The sequence below is a fragment of the Clytia hemisphaerica genome, unplaced genomic scaffold, assembly GCF_902728285.1.
Source record: "Clytia hemisphaerica strain Z4C2 unplaced genomic scaffold, Clytia hemisphaerica genome assembly, whole genome shotgun sequence".
NCBI lineage: Eukaryota > Metazoa > Cnidaria > Hydrozoa > Leptothecata > Clytiidae > Clytia > Clytia hemisphaerica.
In genome coordinates, this window is record NW_027103851.1 from 255,742 (window position 1) to 281,330 (window position 25,589).

Genomic DNA, 25,589 nt, shown 5'->3' on the forward strand with positions numbered 1-25,589 from the left:
GTTGAACAATAAACCATATTGCAAGAACTCTCGGAATAAAACATCTAACAAGATGACCAAAATGCCAAGGTGTCAATTAATGTGATAAAAAAAGTGCGAGTTGTAAAAATAATTACCTCTATTATTCTGAATCAGTTGCTCGTGTTTAAAACGTTAACAATTTTGTAATAAAAAATTATGTTTTGTATAAGAAGCAATTAATGTTTTGGTTCAATTGGTTCAGTGTATCAAATCTCTCAGTTTAGTTGACACTTTGGTATCATCATTGCGTCACAGCAAAAAGTTTGTTTTTATTTTAGTTTGTATCTTTGAAAGACCCCATCGGATTTAGGCAGGGCTGTCGGATTTAAGACCACTCACGGTACCTTTTCAACATTAAAAGTTATGTGTCAATCCATTTTGGTCAACCAAAGCAAAAATTTTGTAAAACGGTCTATGTATCGCAGAAAAATTTAGAAAAACCTCTATTTTCAACTTTCTGCGCCGTTTTCTCAAAACACGTTTTAGGGGGTTTTCGCGCACCTTGTCAGCCTTTTCTCAGGATTGTGAAAAGCTATTGACTTGAAATTTTCAGGGTAGTTTTCCATTATGGTAAGCCTCAGGATGGATGCTCTTATATCGGATGGCCAATAGTCACCTTCATTTTTTTTTTTTTTTTTATCCACGGATCGCTGATAGTCACTTTTCCGGGGGTTAGGTAGGGTCAGGGTTGCTAGTAACGGCTTGTCACTGTGCCGGGTGCATACTCGGCGCCTTGGGGCCCGCAGGGTTGCTAGTAACGGCTCGAATTTCAGTCAGGTTTAAAAAAGGGGTACTGTTACCCATATTATAATAATATTACCCCCATCTTTTGCCAGTTCGGTATAATATGTTATGAATTGCGTGGTTTTGCTGTGCGGCGATGGCTCAACGGATAGAGCGCTGGCTTCCGAATCTGAAGGTCTTTCTTTGGTGGTGGTTCGAATCCCACTCGGTGCGAAAATTAGACTGGTCGAAATTGATGTACAAATGATTGACAGGTATGAAAACTCAGTCAGAAATGAGAAACTAAGTCTCAGAAACTCAGACAGTCAGAAAAGAGAAAAATAGGATAAGAGATAGGAAAGAAAACAAGGTGACGATTGGCCATCCGATATAACATCTACCCCTCAGGATGAATGAAGCAGTTTTTCAAAAAAATAATTTTTTGACTTTTAAACTGAAAAAGTACAAATTTTAGGTTCCAGACCCCCTGGCTTGAAATTTGGAAAAAATTTTCCACTCATTCTGGAGACTTTCATAATACTAACCTTCACCAGAAAAAATTTTTTGAATAGCTTTCTTAGCTTTTCTTAAAAGGTTGACACAATATTTTTATAGCTTTTACCCCCTGGACGATATTACCCCCGTCTTTGCTATTTTTAGAATTTTTTTTTAATTTTTCATATTCTTTATAGTTGTGCTACAATTGTGGAAAGTTTCATTGAAAAATATTTACTACTTCACAAGATATAACAAAAAGTTTAAAAAATGACATTTCAAATTTCTCATATGACTACCCCCTTAAAACCGAAGAACTACTGCTTAGATTGCTTATATATGCGTGCCGCCCGCGCGGCAATTTGATCAACTTCAGATTCTAAGTCTGTCTTTCGGCTTCCGGTAATTTTTTGCTGTTCACTGCTAGGGTACACCATTTTAAAACGGCATTTTTTGCAGTCTTAGCTACCAAACCGAGAAAATCTTCGTGGCTTCAAGCCAAACCATTCAAGGTCATTTTGACAAAATCGTCGGTTTTCGGTTTAAAGATGTGATTTATATAGCAAATTTTGGGCCAATTTTCGCTTCGGATAGAAGTTAAAGGTACGTGCGCACAATATAGCAAAACTGCTTCGCTCATAAATTCGCTTCGCAAAAATTTGATGCAATATTTTCTTCGCAGGTGGGGGGGCATTCTTATCTGATATTCCAATGGCGGTTTGGCGGCCGCCCACGCTAAAGCTCTGAAGGAGCGGGCCAAACTTAAATTTTCACGACCTTCAGAGCTTTAGCGTGTCGGAAAAACTTTCCACATCTGGTTACCAGGCAGATAAGGGGCATTCAGGCAAATTGACCGTCAGTTTGTAAACCCATCCCATTGCCCTCCCCTAAACCAATTGACTTTCATTTCTGAAACTGTGCGTGGTGTCACGGTAGTTTTATCCCTTCCTTAATAACATGCTTGTTTTTTTAAGATTTTGCGATAAATAAAATAATAAGTTTAACTATTAATTTTATTATCCCAGGCCGAGTATCCATTACTATGATGGAAACTATAATCACTCAACTGTCAACCCAGGTAGATTCCTCTTTTTGAGGAGGTAAAAAAGTTACCCTGGGTACCTACCAGAGGGCCAAGTTTTCAAAGAAAAAATATTTATTTCGAGCTGTGATACTCGTAGGTAAAAGTGTGAGGGTTAAATTAAATTAAAGATGTTATGGGGCACTGGTACTTCGAAATCACAATCTTTCCACTTTTCTCTGAATTTTCAATATGGATCAATGCTTGGATGTTGTGCTCTAAACCACTGCTTCGACATTAAGGTCTCCACTTTCGCGCGAAATGGAATGATTTCACTCGTGAACTTAAGTTTCTTGACCCCCTATTTTATGAAAGTTTCTTGAAAAAGTGCCAAAACCTTCATTTTCTTAGGGACTTTTTGGAAAATCACCCCAAAATCACTTAATACTGAACCCCCCCCCATTTTATGAATTTTCCTCCAGAGTACCACCAACCCCCTTGCTTATTCTACCCCCTACAATTAGGCACAGAAGAGTAGTTAAAATTTGTAACATGGCGATTTTAGTAATTCATTTATTTTTAGACAAATCATAAAATATATTAACACAACATATACAACATATATACACATATCAATGAATAGCTATGGCAAATATCATATCCCCGGGGGGGGGGGGTACTAGGGTTGCGAGCTGACGGGGGTGGGGTGCCGCCCGACTTTCGAACTTTGGACCCTTACCGGGACTAAAAAAGAGAAAACCAAGGAAAATTTTGGGAATTTTACGACCCTTAGCGGGACAAACTTGATCAATTTTGACCAAATTTCGATCTTTCAGGGGGTAAAAAGTTGAAATTTTCCTATTTTTCCGACCCTTAGTGGGACTGAAATTTGATTTTCGGATTTTTCCGACCCTTAGCGGGACTTTGGAAGTCCAAAAAAGGTACCCTTAAGGGCGGCACATACCGTACCCTCCATTTGCCTAAGTACCCCCCCCCCGTGATCATATCCTAACCATACATTAATTATTCACGAAATATTTACATATACAAAATAGCTGAAAGCCCTCTCTAGGTCTCAAAAGGGGGTTTAGGAGATGTAACATATCCTAAATTGAAGATTGGATTTCGTTACAATTGTCCGGTTGTATGGACTAATTTTCATTTTTCCCTGGGGATCAGAGGCATATTTTCATCGATTTTGAATACAAACTAAACGCCTTGATCAAAGATACTGCTTATAAGTAGGATGTTTTTATTTCAAAAAGAATTGAAAATTCGCTGACTATGTGTTATGCTTATACTAAAAATAACGGGACATTTATACATCATTTATCAATTAGGATCGGCAAAAAATTTAGACAAACGTAGTCTGACCTCTACAAAACCCCAGATATATATAAGGAGCACGAACCCATTAGTGAAAACGCTGTTTTCGGTGTGCAATCTCTAGCCTAGAAATCTAAGCTAGTTTGATTCAGTTAGGATAAATCTGATGGTAAGTTGTGAACTGAACAAATCTTTAAAGCACCAAAAACGCTATATTGCTTAATCTATGTGTCTTAGCCTTGTGAATACACGGGCTTAGTTAACTAGGATGTACACTCTCTCTTTTCATCCATCATCCATCAAAAATGTTCATTTTCATACCACTATTACCAAATCGTTGCGTAGAAGTGATTGGTTTGAATGTTCTATTGAGCAAGGCTGCATGTGGACGATGTCTTGCGCTCTTTTGATGTGCTCTTAGACCGGCAAGTTGTGAATACGCCATCTTGCACACACTACAACTGTAAAAAGAGAGAGGATTCGACTATAAAAATAAACGATTGGTTAAATTCAACCTAAAGGTAATCTCGCTACTTATTCTTCAAAATCAAAACTATTAAGGTTTGTAATTTCTGATCGAAAAAACTTTTTCGAAGAATTTAAACATGAGATACGTGTATGTAAGAAAATTTGAGATTTCTTATAGTCATATCTTTTCTTCAAAATGGTCGTCTGTAAGTCGTGCTTAAATGAATAGCGAGGTTAAGCACAGGTTTATTTTGACTGTAAAGTGCGATGCCGTAGGCCTGTACATAACTTGCCAAAGTAAACTACGCAAGTGAAATCTTATGTATAGGCCTACGATATCGCATTGAACGGTCTAAATGAACCCTTGCTTAATCTCGCTAATATTGAGAAGAACGAATTATTTAGCTGGTCCTAACTGCATTATTATCTAATATAAAGTAAGTAAAGCAAAATATGATACCTGTACGGTCTTTCTCCAGTGTGGAGTCGAACGTGATTTCGTAAAGTTGATGATTGACTGAAAGCTTTCTTGCAATATTTACAATGGAAAGGTTTTTCCAATGTGTGAATACGCATGTGCGAACGTAGATTGCTACGTGAGTTAAAACCACGTCGACAGATTGTACATTTCAACCGAGATCCATGTGGAGGCTGTAGAGTATCTGCAAAGAAGAGATAAGAAGAAAACATAAGAAGTCTTATCATATTAAACATTTTATAATTGAAGAAACCATCATTAAGAAATATTCGAAAAAGTGAAAATTAAAGGCAACTTATTTGCTGAAAACTGATCTTCAATAATATGGTTAATTTATTCTAAGATCAAGAGTGTTTTTAATATTTTAATTATATTCTCACGAGATTAAAGACTTGAAAATGTTGAAAGTTTTAAAGATGTTTTGATACCTAAGTTTTACCGTAACTTCTCCTTTAAAAAGCAAAGAAAAAATGAAATGAGATCGAAAAATTATGACAGAAGAAATCTATAAAATTACCCGTCTCTTTAATTGGTTTGTTGTTGTTATTATTGTTCAGTTTATCCATCACGATCGGTCCGCTTTGTGGAATGCCTAAGAAACACTCTACAGCTGAGCTATACCAAACTAAAAGCTCCTGGTTCGGTGGAACATCTTTGAGAGCGTAGTAAAAGATACTTGAATCAGGATGTTGAACGACTTCCAAGTTTTGTTCCTGATCACTTCGAGCACATTGTATGTAACACATCCAGTTACGATCTAGCTCATCTTCACCATCAATAAAATGACTGACTTGGCCGTTTGAATCGAAGACCTAATGGTAAAAAAAACCAGGAACATAAAGATAGCGTGTCTGTGTCAAATTTATGTAGTTTATACATGATCCTTTAATATCTTTCGTCTTATTTGATTTGGATCAATCCGAAAGTATTCAATTTCCAAATTTCAATATTTTTAAAGAAGAAATCAATAAATATAACTTAAATTTTTGTATTAATTATGGGGAATAAATTCCGCTTTTTTACGGACACGCTGTAATCTAATACGACCGGAATGATCATTAGAACTCGACCATGTTAATTATGATGAAAAATACAAGAAAACCTTTCGTTTGAGACGGAAAATGGATTTTACACTGCAAGTTAGAATAATATGGTGAATTCTGGTGAATTATGTAAAATTGAAAAAATCTTAATGAGACGGGAATCCGTCTGAGTCGGAAAAACTTTAAACACTGAAATTGTATTCAAATACTGACTAACCTCCCAAACATATTTCGAGTCCCGTTTGAAGGGTTCATCTTTCGGTACTAAGCGACCTGTGAAAGGTCCCATTTTCGTTCCTTGTTTGATCCAGGAGGATGAGAAAACACCAAGAGTTTGACCAGGAATGGTAGAGGAGTCGATGCGTAATTGACTTGGCATTGTTGCTGAAAGTGAATCTATCAAATCCATATGTTCGATTTGCACCAAGTCATCGTTTGAAGCTGAAGAAAGGAAAAGTAGAACGGCGATTCGTACAATGGAGTTTCCGTAACTCGAATGGACAATGGGAAAATGAAATTGTTGGAGTTATCGAGACATTCATAATTACAAATCGAACGCAAATGGGAAAAAATCTTTAAATTTGCGAAGAGAACTTTACAGTCTTTGAGGTTTGGTTTGAAAAGGTATTTTATAATAGTTGGAAAGAAAACTTTACTTTGTCAACAAATTTATTTAGGTTAAGAAAATTATGCACACCAGCTCGGGAAATCGCAAAGAACCAAAGCGCTGCAACTAGCGAGCACCTCACTGAAAACCGGGATTTTTCGTCCCGTTTCTTAGACCATGTTCAGACGTTACAGTTTCGTATCGTTCCAGTATGGTTTCCGTTACGGATCGAGAGTGTTCATATTGGTTTCAGAACGTTTCGGAGCAAGAAAACGGAGCAGTTCCGTTCCGATGAAAATAGTGGAGCGCAACCGTTTCAATCTGTTTTGCTTTGTAACGTCTTCTTTTTTGGGACAAGCAGGAGTTTTTCAAGCTCTTATGTGATTTGGTTGGTCGTAAAGTTAATTTCATTACTTTTTCTAAAGAACGCGTCATCTCTATCACTTCAAATGACCAATTAGTGAAGTATCTTATAAAAACTCCAGCTCATCCCTCTTTTTTGACGTTCACACTTGTTTTGGAACCGTTTCGTTTCGGAACGATACGGAATCATAAAGTCTGAACATGGTCTTAGTGACTTCCACTTTGACGATTTTCGAAAAATAGAAGCCTTTCAAGTGTAATGACGCAAATTCGAATTTTTTGCTACTGCAAGAGCTTCGAAAGTTTAAAGTGACGTCAAAAAATCGAATGTTTAGAGCCCGAAAACCTGGGCTCCAAACATTCGAAAAAGTCGCAAAGTGGAATAGATGTTAACTAGACGGTTCCCGTCGTCGTAAACGCCGGTTAACGGTTTTGCTTGCGCATCAAAAGCCTTTAAAATACTATAATGTGGGTTAATTCCTGACATCGTTTTGGCTTAAAATGCCAAATACATAATAAAAAATATACTTCTAAACTTTCTACATTAGTCACAATTTTGTGTCTGTAAGCCTCGATGATATGTCTTTTTAAGATAACGGAAGTTTTGTTTCAATGAAATGCCATAGTGACCCTGTCAAAATTATCGAGGGTACCCGTCGTTGCAGACGCCCAAAGGTGTCTGAGGTGGTGAGAGGGTTGCTTCTAGGAAAGAAAAAGCCTTAGTTGTGAAGGAGAGGCTCGCGCTTTGCGATTGAGCACTGAAGGTTTTCCCGTTTGTTGGCTTCGCATGCGGACAGCTTAAGACCGGCGCATATGCAATGCAACCAACATTGAAACCTTTTTAAATAATGTTAGACGAAGTTTAATCATCAAACAAGAATGTTGGATTTTGTTGCGTGTGTTGATATAAAATAATTCGAAATCGTGCAACAAAAATACCACACCTTTTTATTTGAAACTTTGTGACGTCGCAGTACTTTTTCATGAAATTGACGTCAGAACTTTTTTCGTTTACAAATAGCAGTGTAGAGTCTTCTCTAATCCGAGTTTTCTACGCTTGTCAAACTTAGCGCGAGATTTTTTGTATCGAAGGTGGATAGGTTTTCCAGCCGCGGCGTTCAAATTTTAGAAACCTTAACATATGTTACTGGGCTAGCGTTACAGACATTTTTCATAAACTCATTTAGTATAGTAAGATTGCGTAGGAAAAAACGCGGTGACGTTTAGTATAGGCTACGCTGCAACATAACTTTAAGCGTTATCAAATTCCAAAATGTTAAATTTCACAACTTTTCTCGCTGCAGAAGTTGTCTTCGAACAAAGAATTGAGTCGCAGATAGGCTGTACTGTGCAGTTTATGCCGTTCTTTAATCTAGAAAGTTGAAATTCACGCACTTACATCTCATAGAATCATGCCAAGTTTTCATTTTTCGTCCAAACAAGAAGTTTTGTATTGTTTCCATGGAGATATTGAGAAGCGGTGCATTATTGTTATTATTTTCATCTTCGTGTTCTTCAAACATCTCCAAGTGGTGGTCAGTCTTGTTCTAAAGGGTAAGTAATGCTTGGTATCCATATTATATTACTATATTTCGCGACTCACGCGACTTCGCGAAATTCAATGTCGCAAAGATTGTATATACTATAAAGTATTAAAGTAATTAGAGTAAGCGTAAAGTTTCACTTCTCATAAAGAGGTCACAAGAGGTCACCAGAAGACTATGCGAAATTCGATATTTGGTGAAAGTACTTATTTCGGATGTATATACCTCGGATATAATACCCAAACTAGAAAAAGTCAAAAATCACCACGTAAATACGTACCTGAAAGTTAAGTTAGCTAGCTTATCTGATACGTCTGATTAATACACAGAGGGATGGAAGAACTTGTTACTTTTTATACAACTTCAAAAACAATACACTATTCAAGTCTGAAATTAGAATAAAATTTCCTTATTGTAAAGTTGAGGTAACTAGCGCGCGCCCTGCTTAGCGGGCTCATTAAATAATGATTATTTTGAAATTTTGTTTTCTTTTTTCATTATTTTGATATTTTGATAGGATTTAATAAACTTTATTTTTGAAATTTTCTTTGCGTTAAACTGAGTTTCTGAACTGTTAAAATTGTTACAGAAATATATATCTTATTTTTTCGCGGGTACTTTTATATCAATTTAGACCTCCCTTTTTAAGTAAATTTAGTTTTGAAAATTTTAAAATCCACAGTTAATTGGGGGTTTGGTTGTAAAGTATCTTAGTCCCGCCGCGAAATCCACGCGCAATACACAATAGGGTTGATAAGGAAAATAAAGAGAAAAACATCAAAAAATTCAAAAAGAAATTGGGCGCTTAATTCTTTGTAAATAAATAAAATTCGAAAAAAAAATTAAAAGGAGAGAAATCCTTTAATGTGACTATTTATTTAATGAAGGATGAGTAACTTTATAAAAGAAAGAGTCTCAAAAAAGTCTCTAAAAGGGGCTTAGGTGATTGTAAAAAACGGATTAGCAGACTTACATCCAAAGCCATAAAGTCCATCTTGCTTTCTCCAACTTGATAGTTGTATCTTGACATATCCCAACTGTTTTTCACGCCGAGTGAGCAAAAGCATTTCCAAATCCTGCTTTTGTCTCATTTTTTTGTATGTTTTTTTGTTCAATTATTATCAAGTATCTTTATAATGATATTTTCTAGAAGAAAAAATGAAAATGATAGAAATTGTATTGCATTTTCCAAATGTGAACTGAAGCACCTGGTATAATGAAAAAAAAAAAGACAAAAGAGAAAATTTTTGTTTTGAGATAATGTCATGTGTTTCTATACCAGATTAGAATATTGGAGAGGAAAATAGGAATACGATACGGCAAATCGTAAGACGTAGTGTGCAACACACTTTAATGATACCCAAAAAACATGTCATTTAAATTAAATCAAGTCAAAATCCAAAAATATGACAAAGGATTGAAAGGGGAGAAAAATTGTAATATTTATAAAATGAGAAGAAGCGCCAAAATTTAAAGAATAATGAAAATTCTCTAATATCTAAATCTTTAAAAAAAAATTCGAGTCTAGAAGTCATGAAACCGCAGGATTGAGAGAAGAAATAGTAAGAAAATTTTATTAAATCAATAATATTTTTTTTCATTTTCGTAAAAATAATCAAAAAAGTAAAGACGCGCCCATACATGAAAACTCTAAAAAATAAAGATTTTCTTATCATTTTGAATACAATGTTACTTTTTCTACCGCTGACAGTCTCACATTTTGGCAATAACGAACAAAGTGCCAATCAATCATAAAGCCGACGTCTTCATTATGTGGTAAGCTGATTATAATCAAGGAATATAAAGCCAGCTTTCACCACAATTTTAGGTATATCAAAAGCTAAATTGAAGAGGTTTTCTAAGAGAAAAAGTTTTAGAAGTATAATTGAGGGGATGACATGTAAACATGAGCTTAGCTGTTTGTATATGAAAAATTTAGGATAGAAATAACTTTATTTTCTTAAGGATATTTGTCAGTTCGAAATGTTTCTTTTGATATACCCTGATGTCATCCAACTTCACCTAGTCGGCACACAATTTCAAAGTAACCTCCATCTACGTCCAAAAAACGTACTAAGAACGTTCAGAAAACCTTGCTTGAGAGTTGGACTCTTTCAAAATGTATATTTTCGATGCTTGGAGGCAACATTATGCCAAGTGGAGATCTCCATGAGTAGAACTGCGTTGAGTAACATTTCCTACTTCCATTCACCAATAATACATAATTTTTTCCAACCAAATATTTTTTCAGTTTTTCTGTTCTTTTATTTACACATTAAAATCAACAGATAGCCAAAACTTATGCACCAAACTTAGTCGGTTATGATTTAGCCCGATACATCTCACACTTTACGTTATTTCTTTATATTAGCAGCTGTCGTTTAGATTTATGATTTTTTTGTTCATTTTCCGCGTAAAGTTTTCTTTTATAAAATGTAATGTAATTCGTTCCGTAAAAATGAATTTTCTGGTTCGTTTGGAATAGACGGGTAGCCAGCCACTAAGGCATCCTAAAACGAAAAAAAGAGGGTTAGAAAACAGGCATTATTAATGTCTTCAAAGTTATGGCGGAAATCTTAGTTTGAAAGAACCAATGATTAAGAAATACTCCGGCTATCCGAACCCAGAGGAATGTAAAGAGATGGAAAAACAGCTTTTCTGATTACTCAAAGTTCAACGATCACTTCTATTGAAAATTCTATTGTAAAAACGTTGATTAGGTCATTAAATGAAAGTCAAGAAAAGACGGCTCGCCATACAAATCGGACGGTTTCTACATGATTTGACGATAAAAATGAAAATTTGTTTTTCCTTTTTTGCCGATTACTAGTTCAATTTTTAAGAATAAGGAGCAATATTTTTACTAATGTTTAGCAAAAGAAATTCTTAACACAATGATATTAAATTGGTTCTTGTAAAACTGTCATAAGTCGAGTAAAGTCAAGATGAAGTTATAATTTTCTCGCGCTCTAGCTTTCCATATAATGATGCGGTCATAATGCGGTTATATCAATAGAATCGCTAGGAAATTCTGAGCAAGAAGATATAGGTACCTTTTCGTATAGGAGAGGTGTACCCAAAATATAAGCCCTAAAAGTTTGTGCATAATCAGGCTTTAAACAAAAGAATTTTGTCACAACACGCTAATTATGCAGATTTTTTATAGCGACAACAAAAGAAACCTATTTACTCGACATAAACTCCCTTAAGGGCAAGAGACCTGGTATATGACGAGCCGTTTTTCCATTGTTTTTAAGAAGCTGTTTTTCCATCTCTTTACATTCCTCTGCCGAACCTAAGCGGGCATTTTCTAAAATTAAATGTCATAATGTATCTTGACCGATGAAATGAAACGTGGTGTCAAGAGCAACAAAGTTTAAAAAATCCAGACCAGATTTATAAGCCTTCCAAAGTTAACTAAACAAACAAACAGCAAATTCAAAACTTTCTTGTTGAAAAGCAAGAATTTTAGGCGTGGTATGGCATAATTAGTGTGGTCGTGTTTAAAAATACAGGTTGTCTGTAGGAAAAAAATAAGATCTAGCTGAAACTTTCTCTATAGGATGGTTATGTCTCAGAAAAAAATCCTCTAAAATCCCACTGGTGGAACATCCCTTTTTTGGGCAATTTCTATTTTCCTAGGCAAAATCCTAAGGGCGAAACTATTTGAAAATTTCATAACTTATTTTCAGACAATATCATGTACACCATTCGAAAGCTCTCAAAATACTATATAGAAGACCTAACTCGAGATATTTCATGCTCAAGTTCAACTATTCGCCACATTTTGGTCTAAAATTGACCATAAATTCTGTGTGAACTATCTTGAGTTTGGTAATGAAATCGGCTATACCCGTTTAAAAGTCTTCTATCCCACTATCTTTTTGGACAACGAATTGACAGATACTGATCAATATAAAAAGCAACGATAGAGGTACCTGTGAGGCGATGTACAAGCCATTGTAAATCTTCCAATAAATGTCGCGTACTTTTCGTGCTGGATGGAACAAACCCTGAAAATAAGTAATAAGAGAGCTAATTAAACGAAAATATTCCGATAAGTCAATTCTATGTAAAATTAATACAGTTGGCTTGAAACACCATGACTTGAAAAAATCATGTTTTTCTTTGGCGTTCAAGTTATGATGACTCTGCTAAAATTCGTCTGGAAATATAAGAAATCCATCTATCCAGTTTGATTTCAAAGATAAGGAATCGTTGTGAAAAATTTTCCATGAAAATAATGCACTCATAAAGAGGAAGCTACTTATTGCAAAAAAAAATTCAAATAAAGCAGAAGGAGACCTACCTGCATGACGTATTGCATCAATTTCAAAGGTCCGAGTCCAACTCTAAATCCTTCCAAAGCTTCTATCACAGCGTTGATAACGTGAGGTGAAGTCTCAAAAATGTTCGGCCAAACGTGGTTAATCAAGTGAGTTAGAGCATCTTCACAGCCGAAACCGAACACACCAATCGACATGTGTTTGATAGCGGCGCAAGCGGTCTGTCGGTGCACCAAGTCACGGTCCATTAAAGCATCCTCCAGAAGCGGCGTTACGGCGTAGATGTAATCCTTACCCATCTCTCCAATGTATTCGAATAAGAATGACAGGGATTTAAGGACACCGTTCTGGACGTTAAGTTCGGGGACGCGATATTCGTTCATTAGGGCCGGTAGCACGGTAAATGGGGAACAGGTTTCAGCTACGATAGCAATGGCGACTGTGGTACAAACACGGTTTTGACGTTCTTGGACTTTCAAGTTGTTCAGTAATGTGGCTAAGACATCTTGTGGACTATAAAGGAAAATAAAATGAGGAGTTTTAACGAGGAGATTATTTCAAGAAAAAAGGATAATTGATACTTACTACGTGGTCAACTTCTTGAGGACTATGGTCGAAAAAAAATAAATTTGTTTCATTTATTTACCATAGTATACTAATCTGGAAAAAAGGATCAAGTTGATTTCGTTGCTAATCATACTAAAAAATACAGTGGATTGAAAAATAACAAAATGAAATACTAACCCGATAGCTTTGGCGATGTAACCAAAAGTGTTGACAGTAGCTCTACGAATAGCTTTCTTGTGTGCTTTCAACAATTCCAATAACTCGAAACAGATTCTCATCCATTCACGTGCGCTGACGTGTTCGGCACCACGATCAGCAATTCGACCAACCAGATCGATACAATTCTCTTGTACTTTCTCGTGTCTGAAATGATGAAAAGACAGAAATTTGAACACTAAGTGGTGTATTCTATTTTAAAACCATACAGGGGGTGGACGAACTTTTCCAGGGGTAAACTGAAAAGAATTTCCAGGAGGTCTAGGCAAGTGTTTTTCATGTTTCCAGGGGGTAAAAAGCTATTCTTAAGCTTCCAGGAGGTAAATGACTGATATTCATATTAGTTCGTCCACCTTCACTTTAAGAGATGAAAATAATTTTTTCCAGGGTCTTTTTTTCAAATTTTACTATTTTCCAGGGGGTATCCACAGATTTCCAAGAAATTAGTTTTGACTTGAATAGGTTCGTCCACCCCCCTGTATGACAATTTTTTTGGAACAGCCCTCGATCAAAATATTTCTCGTAACTTAAGAAAATGATGTAGAAAACTGTGGTCAACGAAGAAATTCTCCTGGACAGGGTCAACATACTGGATGTTTCTTTTATTACGATGACATTTTATTCTACAAAGAAGTTTGTATAATCCCGAAAGTTAGTCATGCCACGTTCAACCTAAGTATATTATCATTAAAAGTTCTTAAGAACAGCATTATACATTAGAATTTTTGTTACCTGTTTTTCAAGATGGGCGTCAACCTTGGCAACAAATCTTTGATGGGAGGTGTCATCTTACTCATACCAATGACATTCACAATGGACTGTAAAACGAAAACAAAAACTAATTAAGAAATTCGCTTCAAATTTATAAGATAATCCAATTAATTGCCATGAATATTTGAATTCAATAGTGGAATGAAAAAAAAAAGAAAAGTTTTAAGAGGTTACGAGTCACAAGGATACTTTCTGGGCTCTCTCAAATGATATACCGTTGAAGGATATTACGAAAAGGTACAAAATGATAGAATAATACCTTCATGGCACCGAGGATACTTCCCAAGACTTCTGGGTACTCTTCACCAAAGGACTCGTACAATACAACACCCAGATGGCCCATCAGTTTTTCCTAAAATTGAAAAATACATTTGCTTTCATCTAAAGAGAATACATAACGTGAACATAAAATTCAAGGCCAAATATTGGGTTAAAAATTAAGATGAAGAAGGCCTTTTAAGAGTTATTTTTAAGAATTTCTGTTCACCTCTCCTCTTAAAAGAATTTGATTTTTCTAGAAATTCATGGAACTCAGGAAATCTCTCTCATCATATGGGTAAATCATTTCTAGCACACCCGTTCTCTAGGTGACCGTGAGGGTCAACAAGTTGATTGAACATGTATTCAACTCGTTCATCTTTAAATGGCTACTTATGCGCACTTATAGCTAATGTAAATTAGAGGTAACTCAACGTTCATAGTTAAAAGTAAAAGAACAGCGGAAAATGAAAACGTAACAAACCTCTCCGCAAGTCTTCATAACAACAGACGTTCGAGCAATCAAATCGGCAGCTTGTTGACGAACTTTTGCGTTCTTGTTACTCAACCGCCACAGGATGGTACCACAGATCTGTGGCAAGTACGGTTTGGTTCGAGCACCAAACGCGTTAATAACCGTTCCAAAACCGTTTAACATAACAACGTCCTAAGAAATTAGAAATAAGACAGCTTCAAAGAAGGAAATAGTGAAATGAAACATGTTTGAAGAGTGCAAAATCCTGATGTTAAAGCATATTTCTGGTAACGCGTGATGAGATAGAATGAATCTTGTTTCAGTTTCGGGCAAATTTTCATACGGTGATACAGATAGAAAATTTATAAAGGGAAATTACCGCTATCAAGTTTCACCCATATTGTGAGATCCTAAATTTCAAAGCTGATTTCTGGTAGATAGATATCGTAGGAGGAAAATATCATTGGCTAGACGAATAAATTACAAACCTCGTTTGTCTGTTCCTGGAAGGCATACAAAATACCGTCAATCAACTGTTCTTCGAGTCTAGAATCAATCTCAGAAGCACCCAAGTTTGCCATGACTTTTTCGATTGTTTCGAGCACCATTTTACGATATTGTTCATTTTCGTCTTTGAGATCGTCAACTACGCGACCGACTATGTGTGCAGCACCAACCTTGTTCGCTACTTCAACTGTCGTATCAACGAGCTGGAAAGAAGAAGAAAAGTCTATATTCGAAGGGGTTTAAAATGTTTGTAATAAAAATTTAGATGTGTTTCTTTTATTGAAGTAAAACAAACTTCCCCGTTAAAATCTTAAGAGAGATCTCTAAGGATAACGATTAATCACGATACTTACTAGGTCTTACCTGTTTACGACATCAACACATTTTAAAAGGTGATAGTACATACTAAGTGACACTCGAAAGACAAGGAAAAGGAAAAGTGATGTATTTCTCCAGTAGTGGTACCCAATTTACCCAAACATTGTATGGGTTGTGACTAAGCCGAAAGTATATTCACTTGCCAAGTGAATTGAGCCCTGACCTCATGCAAGGAAATCAAGACTGATAACAAGTGCACTGCCACACATAGAAAGGACAGATTGGGCTTTTCCAGAAAAAAATTGAATATATAGTGGGGGGGGGGTGGAGGATATAACCATTTTCAGTTAATTACCCCCCGGACAAAGTGACTTTTGGCCCCCAGACAACAGATTTTACCCCCGGACAAGTATCAGTCGTTGACCCCACACGGACAACTCAATTTACCCCCCGGACAAGGCAAATTTTGATGATTTTTCGCTACCCCCGGACAATATATCCTCCACCCCCTGGACAATATATCCTCCACCCCCTGGACAATATATCCTCCACCCCCCATGTACGGAAATTTTCTGGAAGAGCACATTTTTTTTAAAAAACAACATAGAAAGAAAGAAAGAAACCAACCTGTCTGTAATTTCGTCGATCAAGAGCCATTCTATGTGTCCAAAAGTTTTTGAAGAATTCCGGTAAGATTTCTTCTTTGATGTAGTTTGCTTCAACACCGTCAGTGGCACAACACTGTTTCACGACCTAAACGGAGCAGAGAGCAAAAAGAATACACTTGTCGGGGTTTCTAAATAAATTCAAGGTCCATGTTGATGAAAGTGAAGTTCGAATCGAAATGCTCGGTGTTGTTCGTTCCCTCGTATCTCGTACTCGATGTTAAGGAGATTATGTGTGTTGCTACATAGGGTTGAAGCGATTGGGAACAACACTCCACGCTGTTCATAAACGAGTTTCAAGATAGCTCAGCCGAAAAAGCAGTAACTGTTGCACTAGTTGAAATTTCATTTCATTTCGGCCCTCAGTCCTCAGTGTCAGTTTAAGTCTATTGGCCAACTGCCAAATTCATTCAATTCAACATGCTGGCCCAAATTTGACGAAAAGACTCTTTTTCAAAAATCGAGCTTCGTCACTTGTTGGGTACAGTCATTTTGCAAAATTTGAGAAAACTTCAGGACGAATCCCGAGAAAAGCTGGTAACAGACAAAAGGACGAACGAACGAACGAACGAACAAAAGTTAATCCAAAGGATCTCCTAAAATTCTAACATTCTTACCTTCAGTACAATTTTCTTCATTTCTTCATCAGGAGATTGAAACTCACGAATCAAGATGATCATCACTTCTCTGGTGTAATGGTACGCATACTCTGCGTCCATCAATGGGATCAGGTAACCGATGGCTTTCAAGAAAGCAGCTAATCCTTTACCTCGATGCTGTTTGATACCTGCAAAGTAAAGAAATCAAAACTTTAGAAATACATGATTTTCAATGGAAGCTCTATCTTTGATATAGAGCACTTTCTGTGTTGATTTGGTCACGAAATAACTCACTTTAAGTTAAAGCAAAAAGACTGTTACAGTAGCAAAGGTTTCAGCGAGTGACGATTTTTTTGGCGACAAAAGACAAAGTTAAACTTTTACCGATATCTTTATACTGATTATAATAAGAAATGTGAGCAAAAGTTAGAGCGAGTAACGAATTTTTTCAGCGAAGAATTTTAAGGGCTCTGACCATAGTCCAAAGATCGATTTTGGTATTTGAACATAAAAGTTATATTTCAGGTTCCTTAACACTTTTAACAAAGAATTGCCTTCATAAATTGCTTTTTAATCGAATCCCTTAAAAGTAATTAAGAACTTGATTGCAAAAATGACGTTATGAACTTTAAAAAGATGTTAATAATATGTTGCATCACCCTCTTTTACAAAAACTGCTTAGTTTTAATGGGTAATTAATTTTTTTGTTTCAAAATTTCTTTACACTGTCCGCAAAGAATTGAAATATTTTAAATTTTGCGGAAAATTTTTCTAAAAAGATGTGTCAAAAGTTATGACTGTTTTTTTAAGCAAAATCCAGATGAAAAATTTATGAAAAACCACTATTTTGAAGATTTCGAGACAAAGAAGCATTCAAAAATTTTTATTGTTCGGTAAAAGATACACCATCAACTGCGAAAAATTTTTAAAAATGTTTTTTCTTCGCCGAAACTAAGCTCTTCAAAGTTGAAATACTCTTCCTCGCAAAAGTCTTCATTTTCTTCTTCATCAAATTTTTTCAATGCAATTTTTGAATTTTCAGATTCAGGAATAGTTTGTCTAACAGAAAATGTATAATATGCCATAGTTTTGTTGGTTACATCAGTCAGAAAACACATTTTAAACACGGCAATTATGAAAAATTCACTATGGTTAAGTTGACCAAAGGAACTTGTATCAATATTTCTATACCGATTGTAAAACGTATAATTTCATTTCTCTTCAAGAAATGAGCCAGTGAATGCGTACGTGAACTGAAACATATACCATCCGAACGAGTCAACACGAAAACGAGTTGCAGAGGAATTTGTAGTTTCAACATAGGAAAATAACTTACCTTTCCATAAAGGTTTGAGGACACTGTCGAACGATTCGATACCATAGGGAGTTGCTGACTCAGCTAAAGCAGCAATAGCAAGAGCTGTGATGGTACGTACTTTTTGCTGCTCGTCCACCAAACCTAAAAGCGAAAAGAGGAAATTTAGTCAAGAAGAATCTATTCCATAACAATAAAACTCCTCATCGCATGCGCCTCAGTTATTTCATCTGAAATGTGTCAAAAAGTTCATCTGGAACACGTACGGGGATTACTTGTTCTAGTTAAGGAAATTTCGAGTTATGGAGTAAGGTTAACGAGGCATTGTTAACTGAAAGGGACCATTAAAGCTTGTTCGAGTTAAGGAGATATTCGAGTTATAGAGGTTCGAGTTAAAGAGACTCCACTGTATTTTTGTTTTGATATTTAATTAACACGCTAGATCAATAACGCAAAGGTAGGAATTCGAAAAAATTGAGTAAATTTAGTTCATGAAAACTTACCGTGTTCAATAATCTCTACCAAGTTCCTAAGATGCGGTAAAATGGCACAACCCATCAAGATAGCGATCTGTTGCACAATTTTGATACCGGTGTGACGAGCCTGCCAAGATTTCTTACTTTTACACACAGCCTTCAAGAAAGGGAGTAAAGACGGGATGCCCAGAGCTGATGCGACCACGGCGAACGCTCTCGCGGTCGTGTTACGGACGTACTCGTCTATGTTATCGATATCAGGTCTCATGGTGGAAATCATAGTAGCCAAACCAGCAGCTTTAGCCAAATTGGAGATGATTTCACGACCTTCTACACGAGCGTAGTAATCTTCATCAATTAAGAGAGGTTCGATAACAACAAGAATTTTGTGGACGTACGGACGGACAAGATCGTCAAGTTTGTACAAGATACGATCGATGACTTTGACGAGTAAATGACGTTCTTGATCTTCCAGTGTGGGTGACATGAGCAATGGAAGGATTTGATTGAACAACGGGCCGGCACCCATCTCACGAGCTTTGTCAGTGACTTGACGGAGTGCAGCCTAAAAAAGGAAAGAAATAACCAACTTGAAGTCACCCAGTAGCAACAGATTTTCAAACGAACATCATTAAAGATTATTAGTAGATGATTGATTATATGAAGAAGAGAAAATATTGAAAGGTTTGTACAGTGACAAACCGAAGTGGGAGAAAGAATTCTGTGAATATCATAGCTGGTCATAAAAATCCTGGTCTTGAATTCCATTTATTACTTTAGTTACAGTAGACCAACCATCTGAAAGAATGTTAGTTGATTTTGACCCTGGATAAAACTACGTGAAAACAATAAACTACCTTTCTCATCGGTGGTGTACCGTTCTTAATTTTCAATAGCAATTTCATGATTTTACGTTCCCTTTGCTCTTCAGAGCTCAGCGTCGTCTCATCAACATCCACCAACAACTTATCGAAATACTGGTAATCGTCTGGTTTCAACGAAGGCAAGTTACCGGGCGGTTGCTCCTCAACAACACCTTTTACATTACCGCGTTCGTCTGTCTGCATACGGAAACCAGTACCCATGTTAATGGGCGTGGGTGTGGCGGTCAGTTTGCGAGCTGGTGTACGAATGGGTTGGTAGTTGGCTGGCGGTTGTAAAATCTGATGAAAAAGCAAAGTACAGTGTTTTGAGTATAGAAAGTATCAGATTTGGTAGGCCTAGGCACCCGAGACATCTTTTATAAGACTAAATCAAATTGATTTCATTCGAAAGTACAGTGTACTTAAAAAAAATCTTTTTGACAGGGAGGACGCGATATTAGATCTCGAAAAAGCTTTCAGAACCAGAAAAAGTGATAAACTACAAAGAAAAACGATGGTTGGCACTTTTAATTTTCTTTTTAATGGAGATTTGAAATTCTTACTCTGAAGTGAAATCAACTTTAATCTATCTAAATATCGACAAACCTTATATCCTTCGAATGGCATCAATGCATCTAACTCATCGTCAGTCAGAGGACGATTACGATCATCAATCTCTTTCTCCCATCTGTAAGCTTGCATCTGTTCTGGCGTCATGGAGATCAAGTGGCCAGGAGTTGGTGTTTGCATTTGCATGGCTACAGTTCCTCCAGGGGTAGCAGAGGGGGTACCCATCAACGAGTTCAAATTCCCTGATGGGGTCCCCATGGAAGGTGTGGCTGCACTTGGTGTTTGAGACCCAGGGGTAGCACCTCCGACTTGAGGGGTTTCGTCCCAACGTGATCTCTTCTTGCCACCTCCTGGTGTGGGTGTCATACCAGGAGTTTCAGAACCAATACGATCTGTTTTAGGAGTCTCTGCCCAGCCTGGAGTTCGTCCTGGTGTTTCTGTGGCTTGTTGGCTTGGTGTCTCATCCCATCTCTTTCTTCGAGTACCTACAAAAAGTGAACCATACTGGTTTTGAGCGAACCATTTCTTTGCTGACCTTCATGGTGTAATTTAACTTTAACTAATCCCAGTGGGAATGGGCCATTCTATTTTATACCCATAAAGGGCTAACATTTTAGTTCATTCACCCTGACTTTAAGATATGAAAAAGAATTTTCCATACGGTTATTTGGCAAATTTTGCTTTTTTCCAGGGGGTTGTCCACACATTTTCATTTTTTGGCTTGAAAAAGGTTCATCCACGTCCCCTGTAAGGATAATAAATGGAACAGCCCGATTGATTGATCTGAAAATAATTTAGTTATAGTACTTACTTTGAGGTGTAACACCACCAGGGGTAGCTCCTCCAGGGGTTGCACTTCCCGCAGGAATGTAACTGGGAGTTGCTTCCCATGCTCTAGTGCTGGGAGTGGCACCAGGGGTTCGACCTGGAGTCTCCTCTCCTCGCATAGTACCAGGTGTCTCTGAACCATGCACTGTACCAGGTGTTTCAGCACCTGTTTGCTTTTGACGACCAGGGGTCTCATCCCAACGGGTATTAGATGGTGTTTCAGCCTGGTCCCACTTTTTCTTTGCAGGAGCCTCTTCTGTAGCTGTTTGATCCCATCTGCGACGTTTCTTTTTAGCTGGAAAAGGATACATTACAGAGTTGTAAATTTGATGATTTCAATTTCATTTTGCTTTCTTTTCAATAGAATAACACACATAAGCGTTCAAAGAAAAATTATCTTTGAAAATCAGACTCAACTTTCCTTCAACAAAATCCTAAGATCTCGAGTTTGAAAGGTGTATTTTAACTTCTCCTTTGGCTTTATGAAGTCTTCATCTTCACTAAGGTTTACTATCAATAGTGTCCAAATAGAAGTTGTTCCTAGTGATATGAGGCTTATTTGTAAAGAAAAGTTTTTCTTACCATCAGATTGAGCTTGTGGTTGTTCACCATTTTTGTGCTGATCTTGAATCTTTTTTATGACCTTGGCCTAAAAAAAACAACAGATAATCTAATCAGTTTTGTATGTAAACGTATTTATGAACCTGAAATAACGATAACGATAACGATAACGAAAGCTTACGGAACACTTAAAAGTCTCGCGCTGATTAAACGTTATCTACCGTACCGACTTCGTTGCCAGCTTGCCGAAACCCTCGTCCTAAGTAAACTGGACTATGGTAATGCTGTCTTCAACAATGCACCAGACTACCTTTTCAAACAACTACAAAAAATACAAAATGCCGCTGCCAGCTTTGTAAGAAAGAGTTATTCGCGGGAAACTGATGTCATCGCTATGAAATGGCTTCCGGTAAAGGAACGCTCGGACTACAGTATGGCTAGACTCGCATGGAAATCCGTTAATATGAGTACTTGGCCAAAGTTTCTCCCAATGGAAAAATATGAGCAACCTATTACTAGGAACGACCGTATCGGTGGTACAAAACTGCGTGAATCTTTGAATATTAATGGCTCGTTTGAATTTGAAGCTCCAAGAATTTTTAATGACCTTCCTGTTACATGTCGTAACTCACTTGAATATAAAGTTTTCTGCAAAGAGGCGAAAAATTATTTCCTAGATAAAGCTCTTGCTAGAAGCCTGCAGTAGTACAAGCCTTATTTAAAGCTTTTTCTCGGCTTGATATATCTTCTGCTATCTTCTCAGCATAAGCTTTTGTTTTACATATACTGACACTCAATCTCTAGTTTCTCGTATGCGATATCTCCCATAATCACTTAATGACGAACTGCTTAATATTCCACTTTTTATATTGCAATACCCATATTAGTTTGTTAACAAGTCACAATTCTAGATACATTATAATCTCTTCTCTAGCACAAGCCATATTATTACGTCAGTAAGCAATCATATTTCTTAATTTCATTAAAATTTTAAACCAAATATGTTACTTGAAATTTATTTTTATACACAGTATGATATGTTCATAGGCACTGGTACAGACCCCTTCGCACTCGTATTTAGTATCTATTCCATATGTCTATTCAATTCTTCGTTCACTTTTCTACATAGTCTCAATTAGCTCAATTAGTATTTACAATTCCTATCTCCCATCCAATTTTGTATAGTCTAACTTAATTTATATTTCATCATCTATTTCATTGGTGGTCTACCAGTATTATGTTTTTTTGGTTTTTTTTTTGTTTTTTTTTAGGTAAAGTTAGTTATTTATTTTATGTTCACCTTAAAATATTGAAAATGACAAACAGGCCTTGCTATACCGGTTTTATCTTCGTTTGGCTGCATTCGAATTTATTACTTCTGGTCGCGGGACTAGATATCGTCCCAATTCTGAGTTAATCTTCTGCTTACAATTACTAACACTTTACTTTGCTAGCGTAGCCGGTCAGAGCATCTCACTAGTATACTTAATAATTTTATAAATATAAATATTTTTTTCTAGACTTTGCACACATATGCTATATAATATTTTCAGCCGAAGAGCCAAATGTAAATTTTGGAGATTGAAATATACCATTATTATTATTATTATTATTATTATTATATTATGAAAACACTATTTTCTAGTTTTGATCATCTTACTTTTGTATAGTTAGCTTCAAATTGTAAAAATTTGGAAAACAAAGTGTGGAACGATTTCGCTATATGCTCAGTAGTGGGGTTGTTTAGCATATTTTACTGTACGGGAAAAAAATAAGATCTAGCTGAAACTTTCTCCAGACCTTCTCTATAGGATGGTTATGCCTCAGGAAAAAATCCCCTAAAATCCAACTGGTGGAACATCCCTTTTTTGGGACATTTCTTTTTTCCCCAGGCAAAATCCTAAGGGCGAAATTTTTTGAAAATTTCAAACTCATTTTCAGACATTATCAAGTATACCATTCGAAAGCTCTCGAAAAACTATATAGAAAACTTTTAAACGGGTATAGCGGATTTCATTAACTCAAGATAATTCACGCAGAAGATGCTATTTATGGTCAATTTTAGACCAAAATGTGGCGAAAAGTGGAACTTGCGCATAAAATATCTCAAGTTAGGTAAGGAAATCAGCTATAACCGTTTAAAAGTCTTCTATATCGTTTTTTGAGAGCTTTCGAATGGTATACATGATATTGTCTGGAAATAAGTTTGAAATTTTCAAAAAATTTCGCCCTTAGGATTTTGCCTAGGGAAAATAGAAATTGCCCAAAAAAAGGGATGTTCCACCAGTGGGATTGTAGGGGATTTTTTCCTGAGGTATAAGCATCCTATAGAGAAGGTCTGGAGAAAGTTTCAGCTAGATCTTATTTTTTTCCTACAAACAGCCTGTATTTTTGTAACACGACCACACTACAGACTCAATGACCAAGTGTAATTTTTTCATTGATGTTTTCCCCTATCAGGGGGTTGGGTCATTATAAGTTGGATGTTGGGTCATTATAAGTTGGGGCTAGTGTTGGGACTAAAGGAAAGTCGCAAATAAAGGTTAAAGGCTTTCCTAAATAGAAACAGATGCAGAATACAGAATATGGGAAGTTGTTACAAGGGGGTATGAATTGGAAGTGAAAAAAGACAGTGCAACGAGCATGTCCACTACTACCCTTGCAAAGGCTTTTTACAAAACATGAAAATGTACCACCACTTCACATAGCACTTTCAATTCATTGTTTCAATAAAAGAATACAACATTTTTTGATCTGTTTCATTACCATCACACATTTGATAAAACTTGTTAATAATAACAGGATTCGAAATAACGGTCGAACATCGGACATTGTCCAACCCAAATAGTTTTGTGTCTGACCCAAAAATCATAATTTTCAAGCTAAAGCAACCCTAATCGGACATTTTGTCCGATCCACTTGAAGTTGTTATTTCAAGCCTTGTGATAACCCCTACATTACCCAGATGGTAATGGATGATGATGATGGAGTTGATTCTTCATTACCTTTTCAGCGACAAGCCGCTGTTCAGCCAAAACATCCATGTAGGTTCTTGATCTGACATCTGGAGTCTTACCGCCTAAAACGAACAGAAAAAAATGAGAGTTTTGGGTTAGAAGCAAATGTCTGAATTCAATTATTATGTAAAATATGGGGTAACATGAAAATCATAACATAGGACGTAATTCTTTCAAGTTCAGTTTGCTTAGAAAAAGACAATTTTCAAAGCTTTCGTACTATTCTATAACTATTTATATTTTGTTTACCTTATGTTGACCTACCTGTACTTTACGCAATAGCTAATCAAAATACATTGGCAGACTGACAACTGAATAACAAAAGAAACTCAAGATTAAAAACACAAAAAGGGGGTGGAAAAGGGGAAACAAAAATGGAGAGTGATCCATTTTTTCTTTCTTCTTCCTGAAAAGGAATAAAATGGTTTATATTAATAATGTTGTTTGCTTTTTTTCTCAGAGTTTCATATACTAAGGTGAGAACTTTCTATTAGCTTTTTTGGACTATACGACTCTAAAACTACACATTTAAAGATTTCCCATTATATTCATGATGCATAGATTTTGCCATAGAAAGTTCTCTGCTGAACAAGTATGAAAGCACTAACCCAGAACCGTTTAAAATCTGATTAAATGGTTCAGGGAGCTTTCACACAACTGGGTGTCACTCACCATCAGCAAAAGGATCAGCACGAGCAGGAGAAATCAATAATTTTCTCATTCTTTGCTGATATTCATTTTGTCGGTCACCAACGGTAGGGATTTTGTGTTCAGCCATTGGATCCACATTATGCCCCTCTTTCTCAATTTCCTTGAGGACAGACTTATGGGCGGTGAACGATTGTGCTTTTCCAATTGTTGAGCTGGTGAAGTCATCATCCTCCTAAAATGAAAAAAAGTATATTCTTAGAGAGGAGACTAAAGAATAGCAGCAGCAATAGATAGAACTTAATAATGGAAACATTGTCGTGTCATCTTTCATCACTTCATCAGATACTTATAAGTATAATAGATAAATGGGCATAACTAGTGTAAAAGGCTTGAAACGATAAGCCAGTTATTTTTATGTCCAATATGGGTTGCTTTTGCTTGAAAAGTTTGATTTTTTCTCCTGTTGGACAATGACTAATGTTGCTCACTTTGTGCAAGACAAAAAAAGAAATGAATATTAACATTGGACGTATCATGTCAACTTATAACTATATAGC

At 36.3% G+C, this 25,589-nt stretch overlaps 2 protein-coding genes across 3 annotated transcripts in view; both read right to left on the bottom strand.

The window, feature by feature from the left end:
* Positions 1–3,687: 3,687 nt before the first annotated feature.
* LOC136807666 (PR domain zinc finger protein 12-like) lies at positions 3,688–9,231 on the bottom strand. Its single transcript, XM_067064261.1, has 6 exons — positions 9,063–9,231; positions 7,945–8,092; positions 5,793–6,016; positions 5,050–5,344; positions 4,515–4,716; positions 3,688–4,047 (listed from the first exon to the last, which is right to left on the bottom strand). Exons 1-6 carry the CDS (start codon positions 9,117–9,119, stop codon positions 3,879–3,881), a joined length of 1,095 nt encoding a protein of 364 aa, XP_066920362.1. The 5' UTR covers positions 9,120–9,231; the 3' UTR covers positions 3,688–3,878.
* A 429-nt stretch (positions 9,232–9,660) lies between these two features.
* LOC136807667 (splicing factor 3B subunit 1-like) overlaps positions 9,661–25,589 on the bottom strand; it is a 29,278-nt gene continuing 13,349 nt past the window's right edge. Inside the window, exons 5-22 of one of the 2 annotated variants that reach the window (XM_067064262.1) lie at positions 25,054–25,264; positions 24,370–24,443; positions 21,386–21,452; positions 20,787–21,098; positions 20,012–20,460; positions 19,400–19,705; positions 18,570–19,107; positions 18,088–18,210; positions 16,770–16,939; positions 16,115–16,240; positions 15,151–15,372; positions 14,672–14,854; positions 14,189–14,281; positions 13,891–13,976; positions 13,120–13,305; positions 12,399–12,888; positions 12,028–12,102; positions 9,661–10,599 (exon numbers count right to left, since the gene is read on the bottom strand). In XM_067064262.1, the coding sequence (XP_066920363.1) occupies positions 10,516–10,599; positions 12,028–12,102; positions 12,399–12,888; positions 13,120–13,305; positions 13,891–13,976; positions 14,189–14,281; positions 14,672–14,854; positions 15,151–15,372; positions 16,115–16,240; positions 16,770–16,939; positions 18,088–18,210; positions 18,570–19,107; positions 19,400–19,705; positions 20,012–20,460; positions 20,787–21,098; positions 21,386–21,452; positions 24,370–24,443; positions 25,054–25,264 (3,795 nt within the window). In that variant the 3' untranslated portion in view covers positions 9,661–10,515. Of the gene's footprint in view, positions 10,600–12,027; positions 12,103–12,398; positions 12,889–13,119; positions 13,306–13,890; positions 13,977–14,188; positions 14,282–14,671; positions 14,855–15,150; positions 15,373–16,114; positions 16,241–16,769; positions 16,940–18,087; positions 18,211–18,569; positions 19,108–19,399; positions 19,706–20,011; positions 20,461–20,786; positions 21,099–21,385; positions 21,453–24,369; positions 24,444–24,645; positions 24,699–25,053; positions 25,265–25,589 lie in introns of those variants that run through there. The other variant, XM_067064263.1, reaches the window with a different exon arrangement.